This window comes from Nelumbo lutea, chromosome 1, assembly GCF_056320005.1.
Source record: "Nelumbo lutea isolate HS-2025 chromosome 1, American lotus-T2T, whole genome shotgun sequence".
Taxonomy (NCBI): domain Eukaryota; kingdom Viridiplantae; phylum Streptophyta; class Magnoliopsida; order Proteales; family Nelumbonaceae; genus Nelumbo; species Nelumbo lutea.
The window spans coordinates 60,891,245-60,914,745 of record NC_142684.1 but is presented as its reverse complement, the minus strand read 5'-3'; the positions used below and the strand labels follow the sequence as shown (position 1 = coordinate 60,914,745).

Below are 23,501 nucleotides of genomic sequence, written 5' to 3'. Positions count from 1 at the left end.
AACTAAACACTAACGTAGAAGAAATATAAGCTGCGTAACAAAAACGGTAGAATAATAATAATAAGAAGAAAGAAATTGCAAGGTGCCAACTGGCTCCTACCTACAAACTCTCTCCTCTTTACCCACAAATTCGGCTTCGATCAGGGCAAAGCCTGTTTGAACAACCTTTATTGCCTTATATTGAGAATATCTCTGTACTTATGTGATTTATTTCGTGGGAAGATATTCCCAATACAAGGTTGTAAAAGGCTGTTACAACGGAGTGGGCAGGGGTTTGTCTTGACGGAAGTCGCAAGACACTATCACTATGTACCAGGAATATGAACATCTATCTACTCACAATTCACATTATACTATCACCAATGCACGCTTGTACTTGTAGTGATCTATGTGTAGGGTTCTCACAATTAACATTACACTATCGCCAATCCACGCTTGTAGTGCTCTATGTGTAAGGTTGTGGGAAGAGTTTGTGGTTGGAAGTCTGATTAACAGTGGAGACTTGGGGTTGAATCCAATGCACATTATACTATCACCAATGCACGCTTGTACTTGTAGTGCTCTATGTGTAGGGTTCTCATAATTAACAGTACACTACCGCCAATGCACGCTTGTAGTGCTCTATGTGTAAGGTTGTGGGAAGAGTTTCTGGTTGGAAGTCTGATTAATAGTGGAGACTTGGGGTTGAATCCCATCTAATACCTAGGATTGGGGGTTATGGATTTATGGGTTTGGGATGGAGTTTTCTTTTTTCTTTTTTTTTTCTTTTTTTTGTTTGAAGAACAAATTTTGGGGTGATGATGGGTGTTGGAATTCTACAACTTGTACTTGTATGAGTATGGCATGGTATTAGGCAAAACTTGACTCATATATTATTGGAAAACATATGAGCTTTGTGTATTAGATATTGAATTTAATAATATTTTGAATTTTATATGAAGGACAATTAATAGTTTATGTGTTTTACATGTTTTAATCAAATAATGAGAAAATTTGTTGTTTGTTCATGTTATTTTATTTATATATAACAAAAAATAATAGGAAATTAGATGCAGATTCTAAACCCAACCTACTCTACCCTTGAATGCAGGGAGGATAGGATCGAGAAGGGTTATGAATTTTCATGTACGAGAAGGATTTGGATTCTCAAAATCCTTCCTACTATAAGTTTTGGGGCGGATACAAATTGGGAGGTTTACAAAGGCGGGTAGGATTTAGAATTTACAAAACCCTCTTTGAATTTGCTACTTTACCAGTCCTAGAGCTAGGGGGATGAGCACCCTGTTGTGTAGCCCCATCCCCATGGTGTAAAAAAAAAGCCCAAACCCAATGCGGGTTCAACAAAGGTTCAAAGTATTGTCACGTATCTTTCGAGAGCTCTCCGATATGCCCCTACAGAGGGTGTATCGAGGTTTTGATCGGTTCAGGGGGTGGAGGAGCCTTAAATCGACCCCATAAACTAGTTTTGAAAAAAAAAAGTAAAAAAATATCGATATTTTGAACCTTGGGTTTGGAAACTTTGGTGAAATTATGGTTGACCTCGACCCAATCTAACTCGAACCGCACCTAAATTCAAGATTTGAACACAAGGATCCAAACTCCAAAGTTCCAAACATTCCGAACCCATAGGCAATGCTTGAACTGTTGTTGACTTGGACAATTAGATTGTTCAGCCCAAAAACCTTCCAAGCAACTGGTTCCATTTCACCAACTTGTTCTTGGGTAAAAAATCATTGACTTGGTCAGAAAATTGTTGACTTGAGCAATTAAACCGTTGAGTCATTTGACTCAGACAGCGGCTCACGATTTAAGAAACTTGCAGTAGAGGATAGATCTAAGACACAAATTTAGATATGAGATCCGGCATATATATATATATATATAGAGAGAGAGAGAGAGAGAGAGAGAGAGAGAAGAAGAAGAAGAAGAAGAAGAAGAAGAAGATTACAAAGTTGCAGAGAAATCAATCTCAGATTTGAGATCTGAGATCTGTCTGTTGCCACCGCCTTCCCATCGCAGTCACCATTATTGTCACCAGTGAGCATCAATCCTCCTCCTCTTCTTTCTTATTCCCTCTTTCCCTCCTCCTCCTTTCTTCATTCTCTCCTTCATTCTTTTCCTTTCTCTCCTTTTTTAATTTTTCATTTCTCCTTCCTTTTTTTCTTTTCTTGTTTCACTTTTTTCTTTCTCAGCCATCTCTATTTCTTATATAAATTTTATATGATAAATATTTGCCCTAATGCAAACCATCCGAAACCGAACGGTCAAACCGCTGACCCGGAAACCGGTAATTAGAGCGATTCCGTTTCCGAATCGATTTTTAAAACCTTGCCATAGGTCATCGCTCCCTCGGCGTACTTTATAGTCCCGCCACCCAAACACAGAGACGGACGTGTGGCTCAAAACTTCAAAACTTCAAACCTTCGAACACTAAAACATCTCCTCTCTCTCTCTCTCGAATTCATTCGGCTTCTATGGCGTCCTCCGTTCCTCTCCGACTCCACCCTCCTCAGCCACCTCCGATCCTATCTCACGGGCTTCGAAACCTTCCAAAGCTCAAATTCACCCCGTTTCAAATCCGCAAGTTCTCCTCACTCCCCCTCAAGAGATTTCCAGCTTTCGCTTCTTCATCGTCTTCGAATACGTCGGATTGGGACAGAGAAGAAATAAGATGGCTCAGAGAAGAACAACGGTGGCTCCGCGAAGAGCAACGGTGGATTCGTGAAGAATCGCGCTGGAATTCGGAGCGGGAAGCGCTCCTCCGAGAAATCTCTGAGTTGAAACTGCAAATTGAAGCCCTAGAACGCCAGAATTCTTTGCAAGGAGCTTCAATGTCGGAGACAGTTGCCAACATCGCGTCTCTCCTGCAGACACTGAAGGATGCCGAGCTGAATTCGCCGAAGCAACATCGAATTGCCGAGAGTGGTTCAGGGCCGACGCCAATGCTATTGGGACTGGATAGCGAGAAGGTGAAGGAGACGGTTGTTGAGGAAGTTAGGGTGTTGGAGAGAAGCAAAGAGAACAAAGAGGAGGAAAAGCAGGAAAAGGTGAAGGGGGTTCGATCCTTGAGAATGGGATCAGAAGGCGAAGACGTTCAAGCAATGCAGGTCTGCGTGCGAAATGCATTTCTTCTGTGAAATTTAAGAAAGAAAAGGCGAGTTTTAGTTTGTTTAGTTTTCATTTGAAAGGTTTTTGAAATTTAATATTCTTATACGCGAACTGTAATATGTTTTTAAATACACTAAAATATTCTTGAGGAAGCATAGTTCTGATTATTTGAAGGATGTTGAATCAATTTGTCCGGAAACAACATGAACTTGAGGATTGAATGTTAAACTTAAAACCATCTGAAATACAAGAGACAGTAAGAGAGAATAAAAAATTCTCTGTCATTAGATAGGTAAGTGTATAAACGGTGGGGTGTATATATAAATTAAATCATAACCATAAGATACATTAGTACCTGAGAAAGATGAACTGAAACTTGTTTCATGATTTTTTATTATGCAGGGTAGTTATAATATGTAATTTTATGTTGAATGAGCTGATCTGTAAGTACCTTATATGTGCTTTATTTAGAAGCGAGAAGTAAGACTGTTTTTGTTAAGACATCCAGATTTTGCAATAAATTTGTGCTGCTTTACTTATCATTATCCACTGTGTGCAATCATCCAATCAGTGGAAGAAAATTTGGCCTAGGGTTGAGCTATAATTATCGGGACTCTTTTTGTTTGTAATGTGTTTTAACGCACATATGGCGTTATTATTTTAAGGGAAATTGTCTAAAACTCACCCTGAGTTTTCAGCATTTCTCTTAAACTCACCACAACTTTTCAAAATGTCTAAAACTCACCATATCACTAACTTGACATTAAATAAACTAATGGGTGTTAATATAATACCATTTTAACCTTCATAGAAAAATATAAAATATATACGTATATTTTAATAATTAGACATGAAAAACAGGAAAAAGTTCAAAAAATATTTTCAAATATAAAATACATAAAACACAGAAATTTCAAAAAATTATAGAAATTGCAAAAAAAATAAAAAGTTATTTTCAAATTATAGAAACTATAGAAATTGAAAAACAAAATCAGAAAATAAAAATTGTAGAAAAAACACCAAAAATTATTGAAAAACACAGAAATTGCAAATAAATAACAAAAAATACAGGGAAACTTATGGATTGTAGAAAATATAAAAATGTAAGAAAACATTGGAAAGTATAACAAAACACTTAAAATGCAAAAAAAAATAAAAATAAAAATTGAAAACTGAAAAGACCCTTTTCCTCTTGATGGAGCGCGATCTGGCTGCTCCTAGCTGGAGGTGACCTGGCTTCTAGATGGATGGCGGAATGAACCTACAAGGATATCAGAGAACCCCGGGATGCTAACCCGACGAGGTCGCTCCGATGCTTAAGTCAGTAGGCTAGTAGCGAGCTAAAATTGCTTGAAAATGAGAGAGCTTGAGAGCAGGAAATCACACATACCTTGCACCCCTGGGGGGTGAAACCTTTATATAGTGGAGTCCTCGCGGGTTTCGCGGAGTGGTTCCGGGATCCTCGACACGATGAGGTCCGTTTCCGCGATAATGGGGATAACTGACGGGGCTTATCGAGTAGCTGTTACGTGGCGTGATCCCGCGAGGCCCGGAGTCTGATGGCGAGATCTTCGGGGTTGCCACGTAGTGGTCTGTTAATATTACCTGAGCTACCGCTCTTTAGATCCGGCTTTGGGCGAATGCCAAAGTGCCTTGGGATTGAAGTGGTCCTGATCCGACCTTACATCGAGGTGAACTCGTCCCGAGGTGGTTTGATTATCTGAGCTCGATCTGTTGCGGACTTGGCATGTCGGGCTGAATTGTCATCTTACTAGGTAGGCCGCGTCCACGTGTCCCCCTGTTACTAGGTCGGGCCAAATCGCCCTTCATCACCTCTAACTCGCCATTCAAGGGTAATTTGGTCATGAAAATTGTTATTTATGCTGATGTGGACACCTTTGTTAAGAAGCATTAATGGTGCACTAACGGAAGGTAAGTTTTGAAAAATAAAAACTTACTGACATGGTGAGTTTTAGACATTTTGAAAAGTTGTGGTGAGTTTAAGAGAAATGCTGAAAACTCATGGTGAGTTTTAGACAATTTCCCTTCTTTTAATTAGGTGGATCTGAAATTATCTTTTTTGATGATGTTGCTTGTGTTTTGTCAGGAAGCATTGTTAATATTAGGATTTTATTCGGGTGAAGAAGATATGAAGTTTTCAAGCTTTTCAAGTGGGACTGAACGTGCTGTGAAAACCTGGCAAGTGAGTATTATCTTTGATCTATTGCATTTTTGCCAAGATTTATTATCTTTGTACTGGGGTGTTTTAAGCTGAAGCATTTAAGCTTAAATTTTAGTGTGTTTCAAGTTCATGGGAAAGAGAAAGAAAAATGATTTGGCATGGAACATGAAATAGAATATTTTATTATTCTTTCAAACATGGAGGAACCATTTGGCACCACGTAGGACAAATGAATGAGGAACAACCTTCAGATTCCAACGCCCCATGTGTGCAAAGCTCGTTGCAAACTTTGGTGTTCCTGTTTTAAGTTGAATCTGCTCTACCAAAACAGTTTTTTGAACATTAAAGTTGAATCACCAACAAAAGAAATTTGACTATTATTACAACATCCACTCTGTTTCACGGACACATACTCTTTTGTCAATCTTATGCATTTTTCCTCATGAATTGAAAGTCACACTTGGTTTTCTTGGAAGGCCTCAATTGGTGCTCGTGAAGATGGGATTATGACTGCTGAACTCTTGCAAAGGCTTTACATGGAACAAGGGATCAAGAACGAAAGCTTGAAAACAAATGCAGATCAGAAAGGGGATGTTGTTGTACCTGACAAGGTATACTTAGTTACTTTCTTCCATATACAAGACCTGGTATGGCATCTTGATATTCTTGTCTACCCTAGCATGTGATACTGTTGGCTTATTAGAGCATTACCTAACATATCTTGTGAAATACAGAGTGTTTTTGGAACTAATATTATATCATAGGACTGGGACATGTTTTGGGAAGCTTTTGATATCCATGGTTCCTTTATTCGCAGCAAAAGAGTCCCCTGATCATGAATGTTGGATTAAAATATCAACTTGTACTTTTATTGCAGTGAAAAAAGGGTTATCCATCTGATCCAAGCACAGAACAAATTTTGCAATGTGCAATCATACCTGTTCCATTTAGAGTATTTGATTTGAGGCCAAATAAAGTGGTGGTTTTAACGCCACTAATTAATTTGAGGTCCTTATGTCGGCCAGTCATTGAACTGATAAGGGAATCAATGTCAGACCATGCAGCATGATCCTTTCTGTCCTTTTGTCTTAGTTTGGACAGTTTGGATGACACATGGGTGGCATTCCAAAATGACTGGATGATGATGGTCTGACAGTATGAGCTGCATAACATTTTTGTCTAGAGAATCTGAGGGATAATCAATAATGTAACATACACAAACATCAAGACATGCATCACAGTGAACTAGAGAAAAGTTACCGATGACTGTTATATTGTCACTTTTGTTCACAGGCCTTGGTGATTTATGCTCATTGTCCATTCTAATGACAGTTTTCTGATGTTAGCTTACCTTAGTGCATTCAAATGTGTGGTATCCATGTGAGACACCAAAATTTTTAGTGTGAATTTTGTCTATGCTGGTGCTATTTCTGTATCTGGGCAAAATAGCCATAGAGTGCTCAATGAAAGATTTACTTGTTTTGATACCACTGGTTTCTTTTATAAAAACTAAGTCGTCCTTTTGAGCCATTGAATCAATTGGAAACATTTGGTTCATGCCTTGTATGTTGGAAATCTAGCACAATACCCAAAAAGCTTCAAAGTTGTCATATTATCATTGCTCACTGTAGCTTTATGGTTTCTAGGTTCATGATTGAGCTGGTTCTCTGTTTCCCAGGAGGGTGCAAATGGAGCTGCTGTTGTTTCTGTGACAGAAATCTCTGAGATTCAGGAGACTGTTGTGAAGGAAGATGGTGCTACAGAAATTGAAGTATCTCAACAGAGAGTATTTCTTCTTGGAGAGAACCGGTGGGAAGAACCGTCCAGACTCAGAGGCAGGGATAAAAAAATTGGTGGAGATAAACCTGAATCTCCTACAACAAAGTGCCTTGCTTGTCACGGAGAAGGCCACTTATTGTGCACAGGTGGGCATTCGCTTTATGTTGCTACAACAATTAGCCTATTTGAGGGATATTGCCCTTTTCTTTGATCTAGAGAGAAGTTTTATGATCCTTTTGTACATATAACATATATTAAAATTGAAGTCCTGAAATTTTGTTGTCATTACCATGGTCAACAAAGTTATTGAGATTTGAGAACCAGGAGAGAAGAAAGTTGGGCGATCTTTTAGTCGCATGTTTCAGTACATGTTTAACAGTTCCAAAGAATCAATTAGAAGTCTAGTTACAGAGCTCTCCCCTCAAGAAAAAGGAACCAAAAAAAAACCTTATCTAAAAAAGGAAAAAAAAATACTAAAAGGTTTGTGGGGTTCAGGCTTTTTTGGGAGGAAAAGATATTGATACTAAAAAGGGAAAAAATAGGAATAATTTGGTACATTTGTGCGGACTTATAAATGTAAACTGTTGCTTGTTTGCAGAATGTGATGGAACAGGTGAACCCAACATTGAACCACAGGTAAGTTGTCATTTTACAGCGTCACGATACTTTGCTCTTCCCTTTTGTTGGATCCCTTACTGATATTTTGTTTGGATTTGTCATTTGTGTAGTTTTTGGAGTGGGTAGACGAAGGAACGAAGTGTCCATATTGTGAAGGCCTTGGATATACTGTCTGCGACGTATGTGAAGGGAAAGGAATCAATGGATGATATATGCGTTTGCATGTGTATGTATTACCTACATGATGTTTATCAGCGTATCAACATATGTTTCTGTTACATATTTTAGATATCAAAACCCCTGCACAAAGAGTGAACTTTTAAAATGAGATCATTCAATTTCTGAAAACTATCGGAAATACAAAGAGTATCATAAAAAGACAATTTTAAGAGATGTTTGGTGATATGCTTTGGAAATTACATGGATATGGTGGAAAAATTAAGATATGTAATTATGTCCAAAAATTGCATCCGTACTAATAAATATAAGTTTTAGATAACTAAAAAAAATCATAATTAATGTATATATAAGTGCATACTTTAATGGTTTATGTGAACTACAAGACAACACTTGGTAAATGTTGAAAAATGATGGAATATAATTTGTCTTCATGTTTATAAATATATAAATTTTAATAATCAATTTTTTTATATTTATTGGGAACATTAAGGAGAAATTTATAAAAGTTAAGATTCAAAATTCATGTAGTTAACTAGCTGTGACGAGTAATTGGAGCAAGTAGTAGAGTTGTTAGCTCTCAATTTAGACCAAGGCTCACATCTTCTCATTTGGTATTTTTATACGAAAAATTATGGATTACAGTTATTAGAGGAATTTAATGGCATATGAAAAATTCAATTGAACAAATTTGAATTTGAAAATCTTGTCATAAATATAGGACGTAGAGAGAGTAATATTATAGTTTTTTTAAGCTAATAAGCCAAATTCATTCAACTATCGATCAAAACATAAAGGAAAGCCTCATACAGTAGTTAACTAATACAAGGAGGCTCACATGTCTAAATTGAGCAGACAACTAGTAAACATTAAAAAAGATTTTAGTAAATTCCTGCACCTAGTGATGAGTACACTGAAGCTATCAATGGGTTGGTTCAGGACAGGCTGTATTGGTCCTGAACCGATTATTAACCAGTTCCATATGACAGACCAGAACCATCGGACAATTAGGTCTGACCCAATTAAATCCAATTATACTTGAGAGTTGAGATCTATAGTTACATATAATAAATAACAACATAAACTTTATTTTTGATAGATAATGTTGATAAAACAAGTTTTTAAACAAAATTCTTACATACAATCTATGAAATTTACCCTTTTTGGACATAAAATGTTAACAAAAGTTATAAGAAAACCAAGTGGCCTTTGTATATTATTAATTGTATAATTGGTTTGGAACAGCGGGAACTTATCCTAACCCAATTACTAATCAGGACAAAACCACAGAGCAAAACTGACATTTTTGGTTTGATTGGTCCAATTCTGTCGGATAGACCCAAGGTTCAAAGTATCGATATGATACGAGTTTCGGCCGTATCGTATTGGCACTTAGAAATGGCCAAAACTCTAATTTTTTTTAGTTTTTTTTTTTCGAAGTTTGTTTTTTGGAAAGCTTATAATCTATTTTTTATTATTAAAAAAAATTGGGGGTCCGAAACACCTGGAAACATGCGTTGTATATCGTATCGATACTTTGAACCATGGATAGACCCGACCCTTTGACAACCCTAATACATATGCCAAGGAGGAAGAGCCTTCTCTTCCAACAGGGAATGTATTACGTCAGAACAATTGTTTCCAACAAATATATGTTGTAGGCAGTAGGTTAAGATTAACCACCATGAAGGTCCAAGAGAATAAGCCAAGTTTTCAGTTTTCAATATCCAAATAGGGATAACCAGATCTAGACAAGTATGCCACAAACCGACCTTGTGAATTTTTAGTCACCACACCAACACTAGATAATGCAGCAAAAGTCTTTCCATAAAAATTAATCCTATACCAGCCAACTAGGGAAGGATTCCATTTCATAATTACCTGATTATTCATAGTAGAAATCATTGATTGTAGATTTAGTTGAATTTCTTGTGAAAGGAAAAGGGGAGGAAGATAAAGATTTCAGTAGTAGAGAAGAAAAGAGAGGGAGAAAAGGGTAGGAAGTCAATCAGGATTCTTGAATTAACCCTAGCCGCTAACCCCTCATTATATTTATACTTAACTTAAAAGATAAGATATTACAATGATGCCCTTAGTAGGGCGGCTACTAATGTAGTTGAACAGTCACAACTTAAAAACATAAACTAATGGGCCTAAAGCCCAACAACTTCTTAACTAAATAGCTTAAAATAAGAATAAAAACAACTATACCCAACTCAACACTCCCCCTCAAGTTGGGAGTAAATGTCACACATTCCCAACTTGCGTAGATCATGTTCTAGGTTGTTCTTTGCAACACCTTCTGTAAGAACATCCGCGAGCTGTAGATCAGAAGTAATGTATGGAAGACAAACTTCTTCAAAAGTTACTATTTCTTTGATAAAATATCTATCCATTTCAATGTATTTAGTTCGGTCATGCTGGATTGAGTTATGTGTAATGTTAATTGCTGCCTGGTTATCACAGTATAACATAGGTTTTTCCGCATGTACACCAATTTCTTTTAATGGGGAATGGATCCAGAGAAGTTCTAAAACTCCATGTGCCATGGCCTTGTATTCAGCTTTAACACTTGATCTTGCCACCATTGTTTGGTTCTTATTCTTCCACGAGACAAGGTTACCCCCGACAAGGGTTCACACTCCTGAAGTTGATCTCCTGTCATCAAGGCATCATGTCCAATCTGCATTTGTATAAGCCTCTTGTTTCAACTGTACATGATAAATAAAAAATATGCCTCTGCCCGGATGTCCATTCAGATAAGCAAGAATCCTGCCAACTACCTCTCAATGCTAGACTCGTGGAGTATGCATGTATTGGCTTACCACACTTACTGCATAGGAAATGTCTGGTCTTGTCATATACAAGTATAGTAGTCGACCCACAAGTCTGATATCTTCCAATGTCTTTTATTGGTTCACTTTATGATGCATTGATTCTATGGTTTTGATCAATAGGGGTACTAATTGCCTTTGTTCCAAGCTTCCCTGTCTCTTGAAAAAGATCAAAGACATATTTCATTTGAGAGATAAAAATTCCATGTTTTGATGTTGCAACTTCAATGCATAGGAAGTATCTCAATTCTCCAAGATCATTTTCAAATTCTTTATGTAGATTCATTTTTAGACAATCAATCTCACTTAGGTCATTCCCCGTGACAACAATATCATCCACATAAAGAATTAGGACTGACACCAAAGATCAATTTCTCTTCACAAATAAGGTATGATCGGATTGAGTTTGAGTGTATCCAAAAGCAATCAACGCCTTTCTAAATCTGTCAAACCATGCTCTGAGAGATTGTTTCAAGCCATAAAGTGACTTCTTAAGCATGGATACCTTTCCCTTTTCAGTATCACTGTAAAAGCCAACAGGAAGATTCATATGCACTTCCTCTTGCAAATCCTCGTTTAGGAAATCATTCTTCACATCAAGTTGAAACAAGGGTCAAGAGTATGAGGCAGTAAGAGAAAGAAGTATCCGAATAGATATTATCTTTGCAACCAGTGCAAAGGTCTCTAAGTAATCAATACCATAGGTCTGTGTGTACCCTTTAGTAGAAATTTGCTGAATTAAAAAATATGAAAGAAAGTAGTTTCTTGAAGAGAGAAGGAAGAGAGAAGGAGAAGAGAAGTTGAAAGAAAAGGGAACAATAATTTTGGCCACCCCCTTCACTTATTATTTATACTAAAATAATAGAATAGTACAAAGACAACTATGCCCTTATAGGGCGGCAAAACATAAAACAACATATATAACACTCAACAAAAATTATAAAATTTGGACTTACATAACTACTGTTGTCCCCACCTATCTAACAACTAACATAAACATCTACTTAGAAAAACATCATAAAATTAATTAATCTTCAACACTCCCCCTCAAGTTAGGAGTAAATGTCACACATTCCCAACTTGTGTAGATAATGTTCAAGCTTGTTCCTTGTCACTCATTTAGTGAGAACATCAGCCAGTTGCAACTTTGAAGAGACATAAGGCAAACAAACTTCTCTAGTTGTTACCATTTCTCTTATAAAGTGTCTATCAACTTCAATGTGTTTTGTCTTATCATGCTGAATTGGATTGTGGGCAATATTGATTGCAGTCTGATTGTCATAGTATAACATCATAGGTTCTTCTGCTTTCACCATAATCTCATTCAAAATAGATCTAACCCAAAGAAGTTCTGAAACACCATGAGCCATGGATTTATACTCAGCCTCTGCACTTGACTTTGCCACAACCACTTGCTTCTTACTCTTCCAAGAGATCAAGTTTCCACCTACAAAGGTGCACACTCCTGATGTAGACCTCCTGTCATCTAAGCATCTTGCCTAGTCTATATCTGTATAGGATTCTAGCTTTAGATTCTCATGATTTGAGAAAAGAATACCTTTGCTAGGGTGTTTTTTCAGATATGCAAGTATTCTCTCAATAGCTTGCTAGTGTTGAACCCGAGGTGCATGCATGTACTGACTCACAACACTGACAGCATAAGAAATATCTAGTTGTGCCATACACAGATACAACAATTGACCTACCATTCTTTGATATCTCCCCACATCCTTTACCAATTCACCGTTCACACCATCACACCATTAATTCTGTGATTTGGATCAATAGGAGTGTCTACTGATTTGGTCCCTAGTTTCCCAGTCTCTCATAGTAGGTCAAGTACATACTTTCTCAGTGAAATGAAGATCCCATGCTTAGATGTTACAACTTCATTCCCTAAGAAGTATTTGAGTTCATCAAGATCTTTGTTCTCAAATTCTTGTTGCAATGATTTTTTGAGATCATCAATCTCCTCTAGATCATTTCCTGTCACTACTATATCATCCATATACACAATCGGAATTGACACCAAAGCATCTCTCCTCTTCACAAAGAGGATGTGATCAGACTGTGTCTATGTGTATCCAAAATGGATGAATGCCCCTCTGAACCTGTCAAACCAAGCCCTAAGTGAATGTTTCAATCCATACAGAGATTTTCTGAATCTGTACACATTTCCTTTACCAACATTTTCATAAAAGCCTGCTGGAATGTCTATATATACATCCTCCTGTAAGTCACCATTGAGGAAAGCATTTTTGACATCAAACTGGAACAAGGGCCATGAATAGGTGGCTGCTAGAGACAAAAGAATACAAACTGCACTCATCTTAGCTACTGGTGTAAATGTTTTCAGATAATCAACACCAAAGGTCTGAGTATACCCTTTTGCTACCAATATTGCCTTGTACCTTTCTATCTTGCCATCGACCTTATACTTCATTGTGAATACTCATCGACATTCGACTATTTCCTTGTCTAGGGGAAGATCGACTATTTCCCAAGTTTGGTTTTTGACCAAAGCATCCATCTCATCTTGCGTGGTTGCTTTTCACTCATGTTTGGAGAGAGTCTTAGTAACATTCTTGGATATAGACATAGAATCTAGGGAATAAAGAAAAGCACGGTAGGAGGGTGATAAGGCATTGTAGGAAAGATGGTGTGAAATGCACTGGGCTGTACACTTTTTCTTCTCCTTACGAAGTGCAATGGGAAGATCAGTGTCAGTGGGATCAGCTGCAACATTGGTGTTAGGGATAGAAACATTATCATCAGAAAACATAATAGGCTCAAGAGGAATACCTAGAACTGTATCTGTCGAATCTGGAGTTTTAGAAGGATTGACAGAGAGTAGTGTGGGTCAAGGATGTGTGGAGTCAACCATCATCTGTCGGCGCTGATATTGTTGTGAGGTTGCCCGTAGTGGCTCCGATAATGAAACTAGAGGTGCAGGTGCTGGCTGAACCGATGCTAGCTGAACTGATGGTGCAGCAGGTGCTGACTGAACTAATGGTGCAGGTGCTGGCTGAACCGATGTTGGTTGAACTAATGGTGCAAGTGCTGGCTGAACCGATGGAGGCACCATAAAAACCTTAGTTCTCACTCCAAATTGCGTGAGAACCATCTGGTGGAATTGTCGTATTAAGTTAGGAACCTCATCACGTGATTTCATCAAACATAGCCAAGAATTTCGTGTATAATCATCATCCACAAATAAGAGAAAGTAACGAAATCCTCTCATGGAAGGGATTTGATATGACCCCCATACATCAGTGTGAACAATATTAAAAGCGAAAATACTTTTATTACTTGGTTTAAGAGACTGTTTACAATGCTTTCCTAATTGACAACTCTCACACTCCAAAGTAGATAATTGAACAGACTCAAATAACTTTGGTAAAAGACATTTCAAAGACTATTGCTACTTCTAACATGATGGCCCTGATGTCTTAGAATCTCATCCAGAAGGTAGACTTCATTCACCTCACGACCATTCCCAATCATCTTTTTTGACTCCAGATCTTGTATAACACAATTACCAAGAAGAAAGGTCACAGAACAATTCAATTTTTTTGTCAAAGAATTAATAGACAGTAGGTTGGTATGAAATCTAGGAACATGTAAAACAGAAGACAGAGTTATATCATTGGTTACTCTAACTGTCCCCTTCGCAACAATAGGCATATGTGAACCATCTGCTGTAGAGACTCTGTCTCTACCAGAGCACAACTGATAGGAACTAAAAATGGTAGGGGCATTAATCATATGCTCAGATGCTCATGAGTCTATAATCCAATGAGGTCTCTCCTTACTTGAAGTGGATACAAGATTCACAATTGCATATGGACTACTTGTATGTGCAATGGAAGTGGTGTAGTTGGCTCATGCATTCTGCTGTCCATCTGGAAGGCTAGGGTTGGGTGAATATTTCTTATTCATAAGTTGTCTAAACCTCTTCAATTCTGTTTTTACTGTTGCTAGTGCAATGGATTCTCAATCAGTTTGGGAGAGAGGGGTTGAAGAGTCTCCTGTAGTGGCTACATTTGCATTTCCCTTCTTGTTTCTTATTCGAGTAGGCATAAGATTTGGATGAAGCTTCCAATAATGTCCCTGGTATGCTTAGGTTTTTTGCAATAATCACACACTCAGTCCTTCTTATCTTCCCATGTAGTCTTATTACTCTCATTGTCTCCATTCGACTTAGGTTTTGTTGTACCAACCATAGCTGACTGGTCAATCCCAGGCTGTCTCAACATTATATTCCTCTTACTCTTATCTCCAGAGACAAAAGCATAGACTTGAGAGAGTTTCACACCTTCCCTAGAAAGAATATGCTGCCTAGTAATGTCAAATTCAGGGTTCAGCCCTGCCAAGAACTCAAAAACCCTATTCTTCTCTACCAGTTTTTGGTAAGTCGCTGCATCATTTACACTTTCCTATACCATAGTTTCTAAGTGATCTATTTTTTGCCATAGGGTTTTCAGCATGGAGAAATACACAGCAAGAGGTTTTTCTCCCTGTTTCATACTTATAACCTGATTTCTTAACTGATAGGCTCTGGTTTCATTTTGCTTATGAGAGTAGGTTTCAGTCACTCCATCCCAAATCTCCTTGGTAGTTAGTTGATTGTGCCCACTCCAAATAATTTGTGCCATCAAGTTTTATTGTAGTAATGATTCCGGACCAAAAAATATCACTACACCTCAAACACCTAGTTCCACAGTACCGGTAGATTTCATCTCGGTATTCCAACTCTCCATTTTACTTCAAACAGTTCAACAGTAAGAAAAAAAATAGATTGGAGACCTTTGAAAAATAATTTAATACCACACATAGAAACCAACCCTTCTGGAAGAAGAAAACCTTAGTTGGAGGGAAATCTCTTTCCTCCCCACGCCTCTCAACAGAGAGAGAAGGGAATCGATCACTCCGGGAGGCTTAGAAAATTTTAGAAACCAAACCGCCCTCTTCAGAAAATCAAAAGAAAACTAACAACACCTGGGCTCCCAAGATCAGATAAAAAACGAGTCCAACTTTTCTAGGACTCTTCCCCGTACTCCAGTTCTTCTTGATTTTGATGCCGAATAGTAGATCACCTTCCTGATATCTAGATCCCACAAAAAACTCTAAGAACTGGGCAATCTATAGCAGATCGATCAACCCTTTACTTCTTCATGCAATCGGCTGATCTAGGGCTACATGAGAATGCTTCAAGAAACCCTAGCCGATTCTCTAATACCAAGTAGAAATTTGCTGAATTAAAAAATATGAAAGAAAGTAGTTTCTTGAAGAGAGAAGGAGAAGAATGGAAGAAGAGAAATTAAAAGAAAATAGAGCAATAATTCTGGCCACCCCCTTCACTTATTATTTATACTAAAATAATATAGCAATGCAAAGACAACTATGTCCTTATAGGGCGGCAAAACATAAAACAACATATATAACACTTTCAAAACATAAGAAAAACACGGTAGGAAGGAGAAAGTCCACTGTAGGATAAGTATTGTGAAATACAATGGGTAGTACACTTTCTCTTCCCTTTTCTGAGAGCAATAGGAAGATCAATGTTATTTGTAACAGGGTTAGTAGTATCAATGAGAACTGAAACAGTAGCGGGACCAAGTGGAATACCTGAATCCATGTCAGCCGAATTTGGAGTCTCCAAGAAATCGACAGGAAGTGATGTGAATTCTGCTGTAGTGGATTCAACTTCTTTGTGAAGTCTCTATCATAAGTAATGTTGAGAAATAGGACGCAAAGGAGGTTGTAAGGTATGTGACACAGGATGGTCAAGCACAGGAGTAGACACATGATGGTCAAGCACAAGAGTAGACACAGGGACTGGAATTGGGAGAGGAATAAATTGCTAACTCACTTCCCCAAAGCACTATCCCTGAGAATGATTCTTTGAAAAGAAGTATGTGGATTAAAAAAAAGTGACATCCATGGTAACATACTGGCTCCCAGAGACTGGATCATAACAGTAGTATCCTTTTTAATTTTCTCCATATCCAAGGAATACACACTTCTTTGCCTTGGGATCAAGCTTTGAGCGGTGAGGACCAATGACATGTGCAAAGAAAACACACCCAAACACCCTGAGAGGAATATGAAACTTCTCCCCCTTAGGAAAAAGGAGACTGAATGGAGTGTTGAATCCAAGTATATGAGATGGCACCCTGTTAATCAGATATATTGCTGTGAGAACTGTATCACCCCAAAACGAACTGGAACTGTAGATGTACTCATCAGGCTTCTTGCAATCTCAACAATGTGTCTGTTCTTCCTTTCTGCAACATCATTCTACTGTGGACTGTAGGGAGAGAAATATAATCATTAATCTTGACAGATCCCTTCCCAGTAATAGGAACATGGGATCCATCAACTGTGGAGACCCTATCTCTACTAGAACAGAGCTGGTAAGAAGAAAAAATAGTAGAGCTATGAGGCTCTATAATCTATATTCCAAGGAGATCCCTCCTTACCTGAAGTAGAAACATAATTTGTAGTGACGTGTGAACTACCTGTGTGAGCAAAGGCAGTATAGTGGACTCCACCAGTGCCTTGTTATTCACTTGCTGCTGAACTAGAACTGGCTATATCCCGCTGGATCAAAAGTTGCTACAGTAGCTGCAACAGGCTCCGGAGCAGCTGTAGTAGGAGGGGCCGGATTGTCACCAGTAACTACCATGTGTGCATTTCCCTTCTTATTTTTCAGTATAGTCGGCACAAGATGTGGGTGAAGCTTCCAACAAGTATTTCTTGTGTGTTTAGGCTTCTTATAGTGGTCATAGATCAAATATCTTTTATCTTCTTTCTTCATTTCACTGCCACATCGATCTCCACTTTGTTTAAGTTTCACAGTACTCACCATGACAGACTGATCAGAGACAGGATTTTTCATCATCGCATCTCTCTTGCTCTCCTCCCCTGACACAAAGGCATATGCCTGGGAGAGGGTAACATTGTCTCTAGAAAGAAGATATTGTCTTGCAATATCATACTCAGGATTAATGCCAGCAAGAAATTCAAACACCCTATACTTTTCTAGATATTTCTGATAGGTAGCTGCATCCTTAGTGGTTTCCCAAGCAAATGTCTCTAAATGGTCAATCTCCTGCCATAGGGTTTTAAGGGCTGAAAAATAGGCTGCAACAGGTCTATCTCCCTCCCTTGTAGAAATAATCTGATTTCTCAATTGATATGCCCTAGCAACATTCTCCCTTTATGAATATGTTTCTGCAACCCCATCCCATATTTCCCTAGCTGTATTTGAACATAAAAAAATTTTACATTGAATTATACAACCAAGTCATCACCAGTGATATACCCTAATTTCCCACGAGCACCAATGGCCATCTTTGCAAATTGTGAGCATTCTAAGTAATTTGCACCATCCAAGCTAACTGTAGTAATGGTCATAGTTTCGAAAAGGTCTCCAGCACCTCCTCCCATTGGTTTCATTTTACTCCCAGGCTTATTTTCAACTCCGTGACCCTTCATACTTCTCAAAAAATGTAAAGAAAATAACTAAAATATGTAATAAGATCAAACGAAACACTTCTAGAAACAACAACACCTTTCTGGTGTCCTAGACTGTCTTCCCACAAAAGATTCATTTTCTGTGGGACGGGAGAAGAGAGAGAAGAGGTAGCCGCTCTCTAGAAACCTCCAAATCAGGTAGGACTTGAACCGCCCCTTATAGAAAACTCCAAGGAACCCTAAAAAATTAGGGTGCTACTTCCTAGGTCAAAATTGAAGAGTCCAACAAAAACATGACTCTTCCCCTTTCTCTAGCTTTTCCTGATTTTGATGAAAAATCCTAAACCAGCTATAAGGCACACAGATCCACAAAAAAATAAAAAAAAACTGGGTTTACCTAAGAGCTTCGATCAGCCTCTTAAATTACCATTTAGTCGGTCGATCTAGGACTACATGAGGAAACAACTCAAGAAACCATCGACCTGCTCTGATACCAAGTAGAAATCATTGATTGTAGATTTAGTTGAATTTCTTGTGAAAGTAAAAGGGGAAGAAGATAAAGATTTCAGTAGTAGACAAGAAAAGAGAGGGAGAAAAGAGTAGGAAGTCAACCAGGATTCATGAATTAACCCTAGCCGCCAACCCATCATTATATTTATACTTAAATTAAATGATGAAATATTACGAGGATGCCCTTAGTAGGACGGCTAATAATGTAGCTGAGCAGTCACAACTTAAAAACATAAACTAATGAACCTAAAGCCCAACAACTTCTTAACTAAATATCTTAAAATAAGAATAAAAAACAAATTGGCCCAACTCAACATTCATGACACTAGCAACCGTGTTTTCTTTTCAAACACCGCTATTCTTGCTTCCACTGTTCAAGGTCAAACTGAGAGTTTACCAATTACTCTAGTTCTGAACTTTTGATAATTGCTCTCCTTGGATTGGACCTGGATGCTTTATGTTAAAAAGAGCCTCATTTCAGGTCTTCCAAATGATCCACAAATGAGCAACAACCAACCCGCCTTAAGAGAGGCCCCCTCCCTTCCAGAGTGGCTTGAAAGACAGCAAGCCACCTTGTTTTTTGGCAATGAATGGAATCAACAGATCGGCGGCACAGTAGAGTGATTCTGACTGAAACTCGTGCTTGATCTGTTTTGAGGCCCCCAGCTCTAGGCTAGGTATAGGCCTCTCTAGAAGGTTGTGGGTTGGAGGAGAAAGGGGAGTGGAGGCCGTTCGGGTCCGCTATCCCGATCATGATTTTCCTACCTCCAGAGGTAAAAGGTCCTTCCCTTTTTGGCCGATTGTGGGCGAGGAGGGATTCGAACCCCGACACCGTGGTTCGTAACCACGTGCTCTAATCCTTTGAGCTACAAGCCCCACCGTCTCTACTAGATCTGTTCCCGATAGTACCCTCAAAAAGGAACCTTTCCTCTCAGCCATTTTGGGTTAAGATTTGAAAGCCGCCCGAAAGCTATCGCTTTTTTACTCAGAAGGAGTAGCACTTTTATAATTAATAAGGAGAATGGAAACTGGTATTTGCGGCCACCATTATTCATTTCTTCTCTCTCTGGAATGTTTGTATAGTTCCTCCAGCCAGCCGACCAACCATTGAGAAGGGAACAAATAGGGGAGATTGAATTCTTCTCTCGTCTTTCAACCCGCCTCGGCTTCGCCTTCCATATCAATAGAAAAATGTGGATCAGCCAAGGTCTTTTTGAACCAAGAAAGAATCCACTCATTGGGAACCGCAAAGAAAGTGGACCTCCAACCAAATTATCTCGTCATTTCGCAATTTAGAATTTCTAGAGAATCAACGTCTTGATTAAAAATTTATAGGAGTTATGTATAGAAATTAATGCCAGAAGGAATCTATCAAAAAATTAGAATTTATACATCCATGGATCTTTAAACCTCGAAGACACTTTGTATTGTAGTACTGGTATATAAAACCTTGACCAAGAGAAAACAGCCAAACTTCTCTTAGAAGAGAAAATTGGAGTCTACTCTCTAAGAAAGTCGGCCCAGAATATATATTAATGGGTTCGACTATGATATGGAAAATATATGATATCTGAAAAATTTCTAACCAGTCAATTGGAATCATAAACATGATAGTCAATTAGGTGTTATTTATCAAAATTCATGGGTGGATTTTGATTGATCAAAACTCTTCCCATACCATATCATTTCTACATCATAGATTTTCCCTATATTAATAGAGAATAAGTGCAAGTACAATAATGGCATGTTTATGATAATTACTCGATTACCCTGCTTCCCAAGAATTAACATAAAACATCTCTCTCAACAAAATATAAATAAAAAGAAAAAGGAGAGGAAACAAACAGACAAACACACACCAAATCTCACTGCAAATCTGATTTTACAATTTTTTGAAAAAAATTACAAAATCATTGGGAGAGTCATGCCACCCTTTCCCTGCTATAATATGTAGTGTAGATGCCCAATCTATTTTATCATTAAGTCTCAAGAGATGAGAATGACAAGAATCGCAATTCCCAATCTATTTCTCTTCTTTTTTATTTCCATCAGGTGTGTAGGATGTGGAACAGCAAGAAGAAAAATTAAAAGAATCTTTTCCAAATGGTCTCCATCATTTCAAATCTCTTTTCCTCATAGATTTGTTTTTGGCTTGCTCCCTGCAGAAACACGCCTTGTTACAGAACGCATTGTCACGAACTCTTCAGCTGCAGAAGGGTGAATTCCAACCTGTACAAGCAAGGAAATAAATTAAAAGGTTATCAAATTAAAGTATACATTTTCAATGTTAAGTTTCAACTATAAATAAAAAGAGAGAAAGATAGATAGAAAACGAGATAAAGAGACAATGTTACACAGCATGTACACTAATTCTATTTCCCCCATTTACCAAAAAAAAAATTCTATTTTTCCTTTTATGGTTGGATGGATTTTAGTAGTAAAAGTCTCTTCGCGTTGAAGGAAGATTTTAAAAATAATATGTTTAACTAACCTATAAGAGAGCTGCAGTGCATTCATCAACTACTAGATCCAAGAACCAAGAAGCTTAGGTGTTGCATGGTAGGAAATAACAAAACTTTGTTGAGATAGCGTCTCATTAGAGGCAGGCCATGGCCAACAAGAATTTATTTGCCTACCAGACCATAACCAACCACCTCCTGTTGCCCACACTTGAGTTTCAACAGAAGGCCTTGGAGATTGTTGAACTTTTTGAAAATACTGAGTTTCAACAACTTTCTTAATCTTCTCGCAGAAAAGCTGTCTGTGTAACTCTGACAAGCTCAGGGCTGTAAAGGGTCAGATTTGGATCATCACCATCATCATCATCTAAGCCTAATCCCAACCATATGGAGTTGGCTACATGTATCCTGTTTTGCCATTCCGTTCTAGAAAAAAACCAAAATGTTATATTTTATTAATAAAATTACTTAGAAGTGGCTTAGATATTATATATTATTATAAAATGAATTAAATAACACCCACAAGACATGAAGTCATGAGCCTTTAGTGAAAATACTATATTAAAACTCACTTAACTGCAGGCTCTCCGTGGTAAGGTCGGTAGACCTCACATGCTCCCTACTCTGCCCCCAGCCCTTAACTCCCTTGTAATGTGAATATGCAATGTAAATACCAAGAAAGAAAAAATTCCCTTCATTATCTCAAAAAGCATAACAATGACTGCATGTCATGAAATCTGGATCAAGAAAAAGTTAAAATGAAGCTAATTATCTATATATGTCTATCAGTGGGTGTGTTAGGGACTCAAAGCAGGCTGAAGGTATATTCTAAAAAGAAGAGGAAGAAGCGATCTCAGCTACTGAGACAGCTAAGCACAACTAATCAAGAAACAGTTGGCAACCAATCAAGATTCAGTTACATGTAACCAATCAAGAAGCAAGTGGCTAGTTATCTGTAATAAGGTCACATGACCATTACAAGCAGAGGAGCAATATAAAAAGAGATGGCTGTAGTCTGAAATGGATAAGATAATAACATTTCCTCAACCAAATTCTTTGTTCCCTCTCTCCCTTTCCCTTGTCTAATCTGATTCAGGAGGTAGCTTCACCCTCGAAGGGAAGCCTGTGTTGGGAAGTATCCCAACAGGGTGTACAAATTTATAATATTAAATCAAAATAGTACTGTAGAGAATATTTCTTTCCCCTTCTGTGTAAGCATAGAGAATATTTAGAGTATGTGAACTTTATGATGTAACTAACATCAAGAACTGTTAGGGCTACCTATTATCTCTTGAAAATAATTTGCTTACCGTGCTGTCAAATTGTGCCTTGGTTGCTCCACACTTCAGTGCAATAGAAATGCCCTGTAAAGAAATCTCAGAATGATATTAAGAGTTTCACAAATTAAAAGTAAAACAAGGAAAGTTGAATGAAAGAACAAACTTTTTTTTTCTCCATAACAAAGAGAAAGATATATATTAGTAACCCAGGCAAATTACATTCTTGCCACACTAAAAAGAAACAATTTTACAACAGATATAAACAGATGGATATGAACCCTAAAATTAATCCAAGATCTGGAAGCATTTTAAGTGCTGTAATAACCTGGAAACATCCAAATGGGAAACTCTAGGAGAACCCATAAACTGTCTGACAATACTAACATTCAAAGATATATATATTGAAAGAAGCATTGTCGACATTCAAAGATATATTTGGGTGAGTAATAATTAGACAATTCAATTTTCCAACTAGACTTGTATCATCTATGAGCTCCCCCTGGTTGAAACTTGAAACAAGTTCAATGTTTAGATCCATAGGTGTAGCAATAAGTTTAGGACCAAACATCCCTCATCTCCTCAAGTAAATCAAGTTATTCCAGATTAAAGTAACTTAATGGCTTTCTATTTAGCACCCTAACAGAACTCAACTGTATGTCTTTCATGACCACTATGGGAACATATATGGATGACATAAAAGTCCCAGTGTATGATGGTATGGTCCTCAAGGCTGTGGTTGGTACAAAATCTGGGATTTGTGGTCCTACCATTACCACAACCTCCCCATGTATTACCAAAGCTATGACCACTCCCATGAAATGCACCACAATTGCAGAGTGGATCTGCTACCACAAGACACTACAGCTACACATCTCAAACATTTTTCAGATCCTTTGTGTGAGGTTGGCAATTGGCATAAAACTTTCGCCAAACTCTTATGGTAGATCCTGAATTGTCTTTTCATACTAATGCTAGGGTGTTCCTAGAAGTGACATGCTACACTTTAACCTGAGTGTGGTGTCATATGGGCCAAAGGTACATAATAGAGGCCATCGCTTGGTGTAGTGGAAAA

At 37.9% G+C, this 23,501-nt stretch overlaps 2 protein-coding genes across 6 annotated transcripts in view; one reads left to right on the top strand and one right to left on the bottom strand.

Moving 5' to 3' along the window:
- Window positions 1-2,098: 2,098 nt before the first annotated feature.
- Window positions 2,099-22,471, top strand: PTAC5 (plastid transcriptionally active 5). Of its 2 annotated transcripts, XM_088963757.1 has the most exons (7): window positions 2,357-3,107; window positions 5,216-5,311; window positions 5,767-5,901; window positions 6,969-7,215; window positions 7,668-7,705; window positions 7,798-7,913; window positions 21,939-22,471. In XM_088963757.1, the coding sequence occupies exons 1-6, from the start codon at window positions 2,475-2,477 to the stop codon at window positions 7,894-7,896; spliced, it is 1,248 nt and encodes a 415-aa protein (XP_088819883.1). In that variant the 5' UTR covers window positions 2,357-2,474; the 3' UTR covers window positions 7,897-7,913; window positions 21,939-22,471. The 2 variants fall into 2 exon arrangements, with proteins under 2 accessions (XP_088819882.1, XP_088819883.1); XM_088963756.1 differs by lacking the exon at window positions 21,939-22,471 and having other exon boundaries at window positions 2,099-3,107; window positions 7,798-8,078.
- LOC148874807 (glutathione-disulfide reductase) overlaps window positions 20,284-23,501 on the bottom strand; it is a 92,424-nt gene continuing 89,206 nt past the window's right edge. For all 4 annotated transcript variants that reach the window (XM_088963752.1, XM_088963755.1, XM_088963753.1 and 1 more), the window contains 2 exons: window positions 22,460-22,513; window positions 20,284-20,919 (listed from right to left, as the gene is read on the bottom strand). In XM_088963752.1, coding sequence (XP_088819878.1) covers window positions 20,824-20,919; window positions 22,460-22,513 — 150 coding nt within the window. In that variant the 3' untranslated portion in view covers window positions 20,284-20,823. The remainder of the gene's footprint in view (window positions 20,920-22,459; window positions 22,514-23,501) is intronic.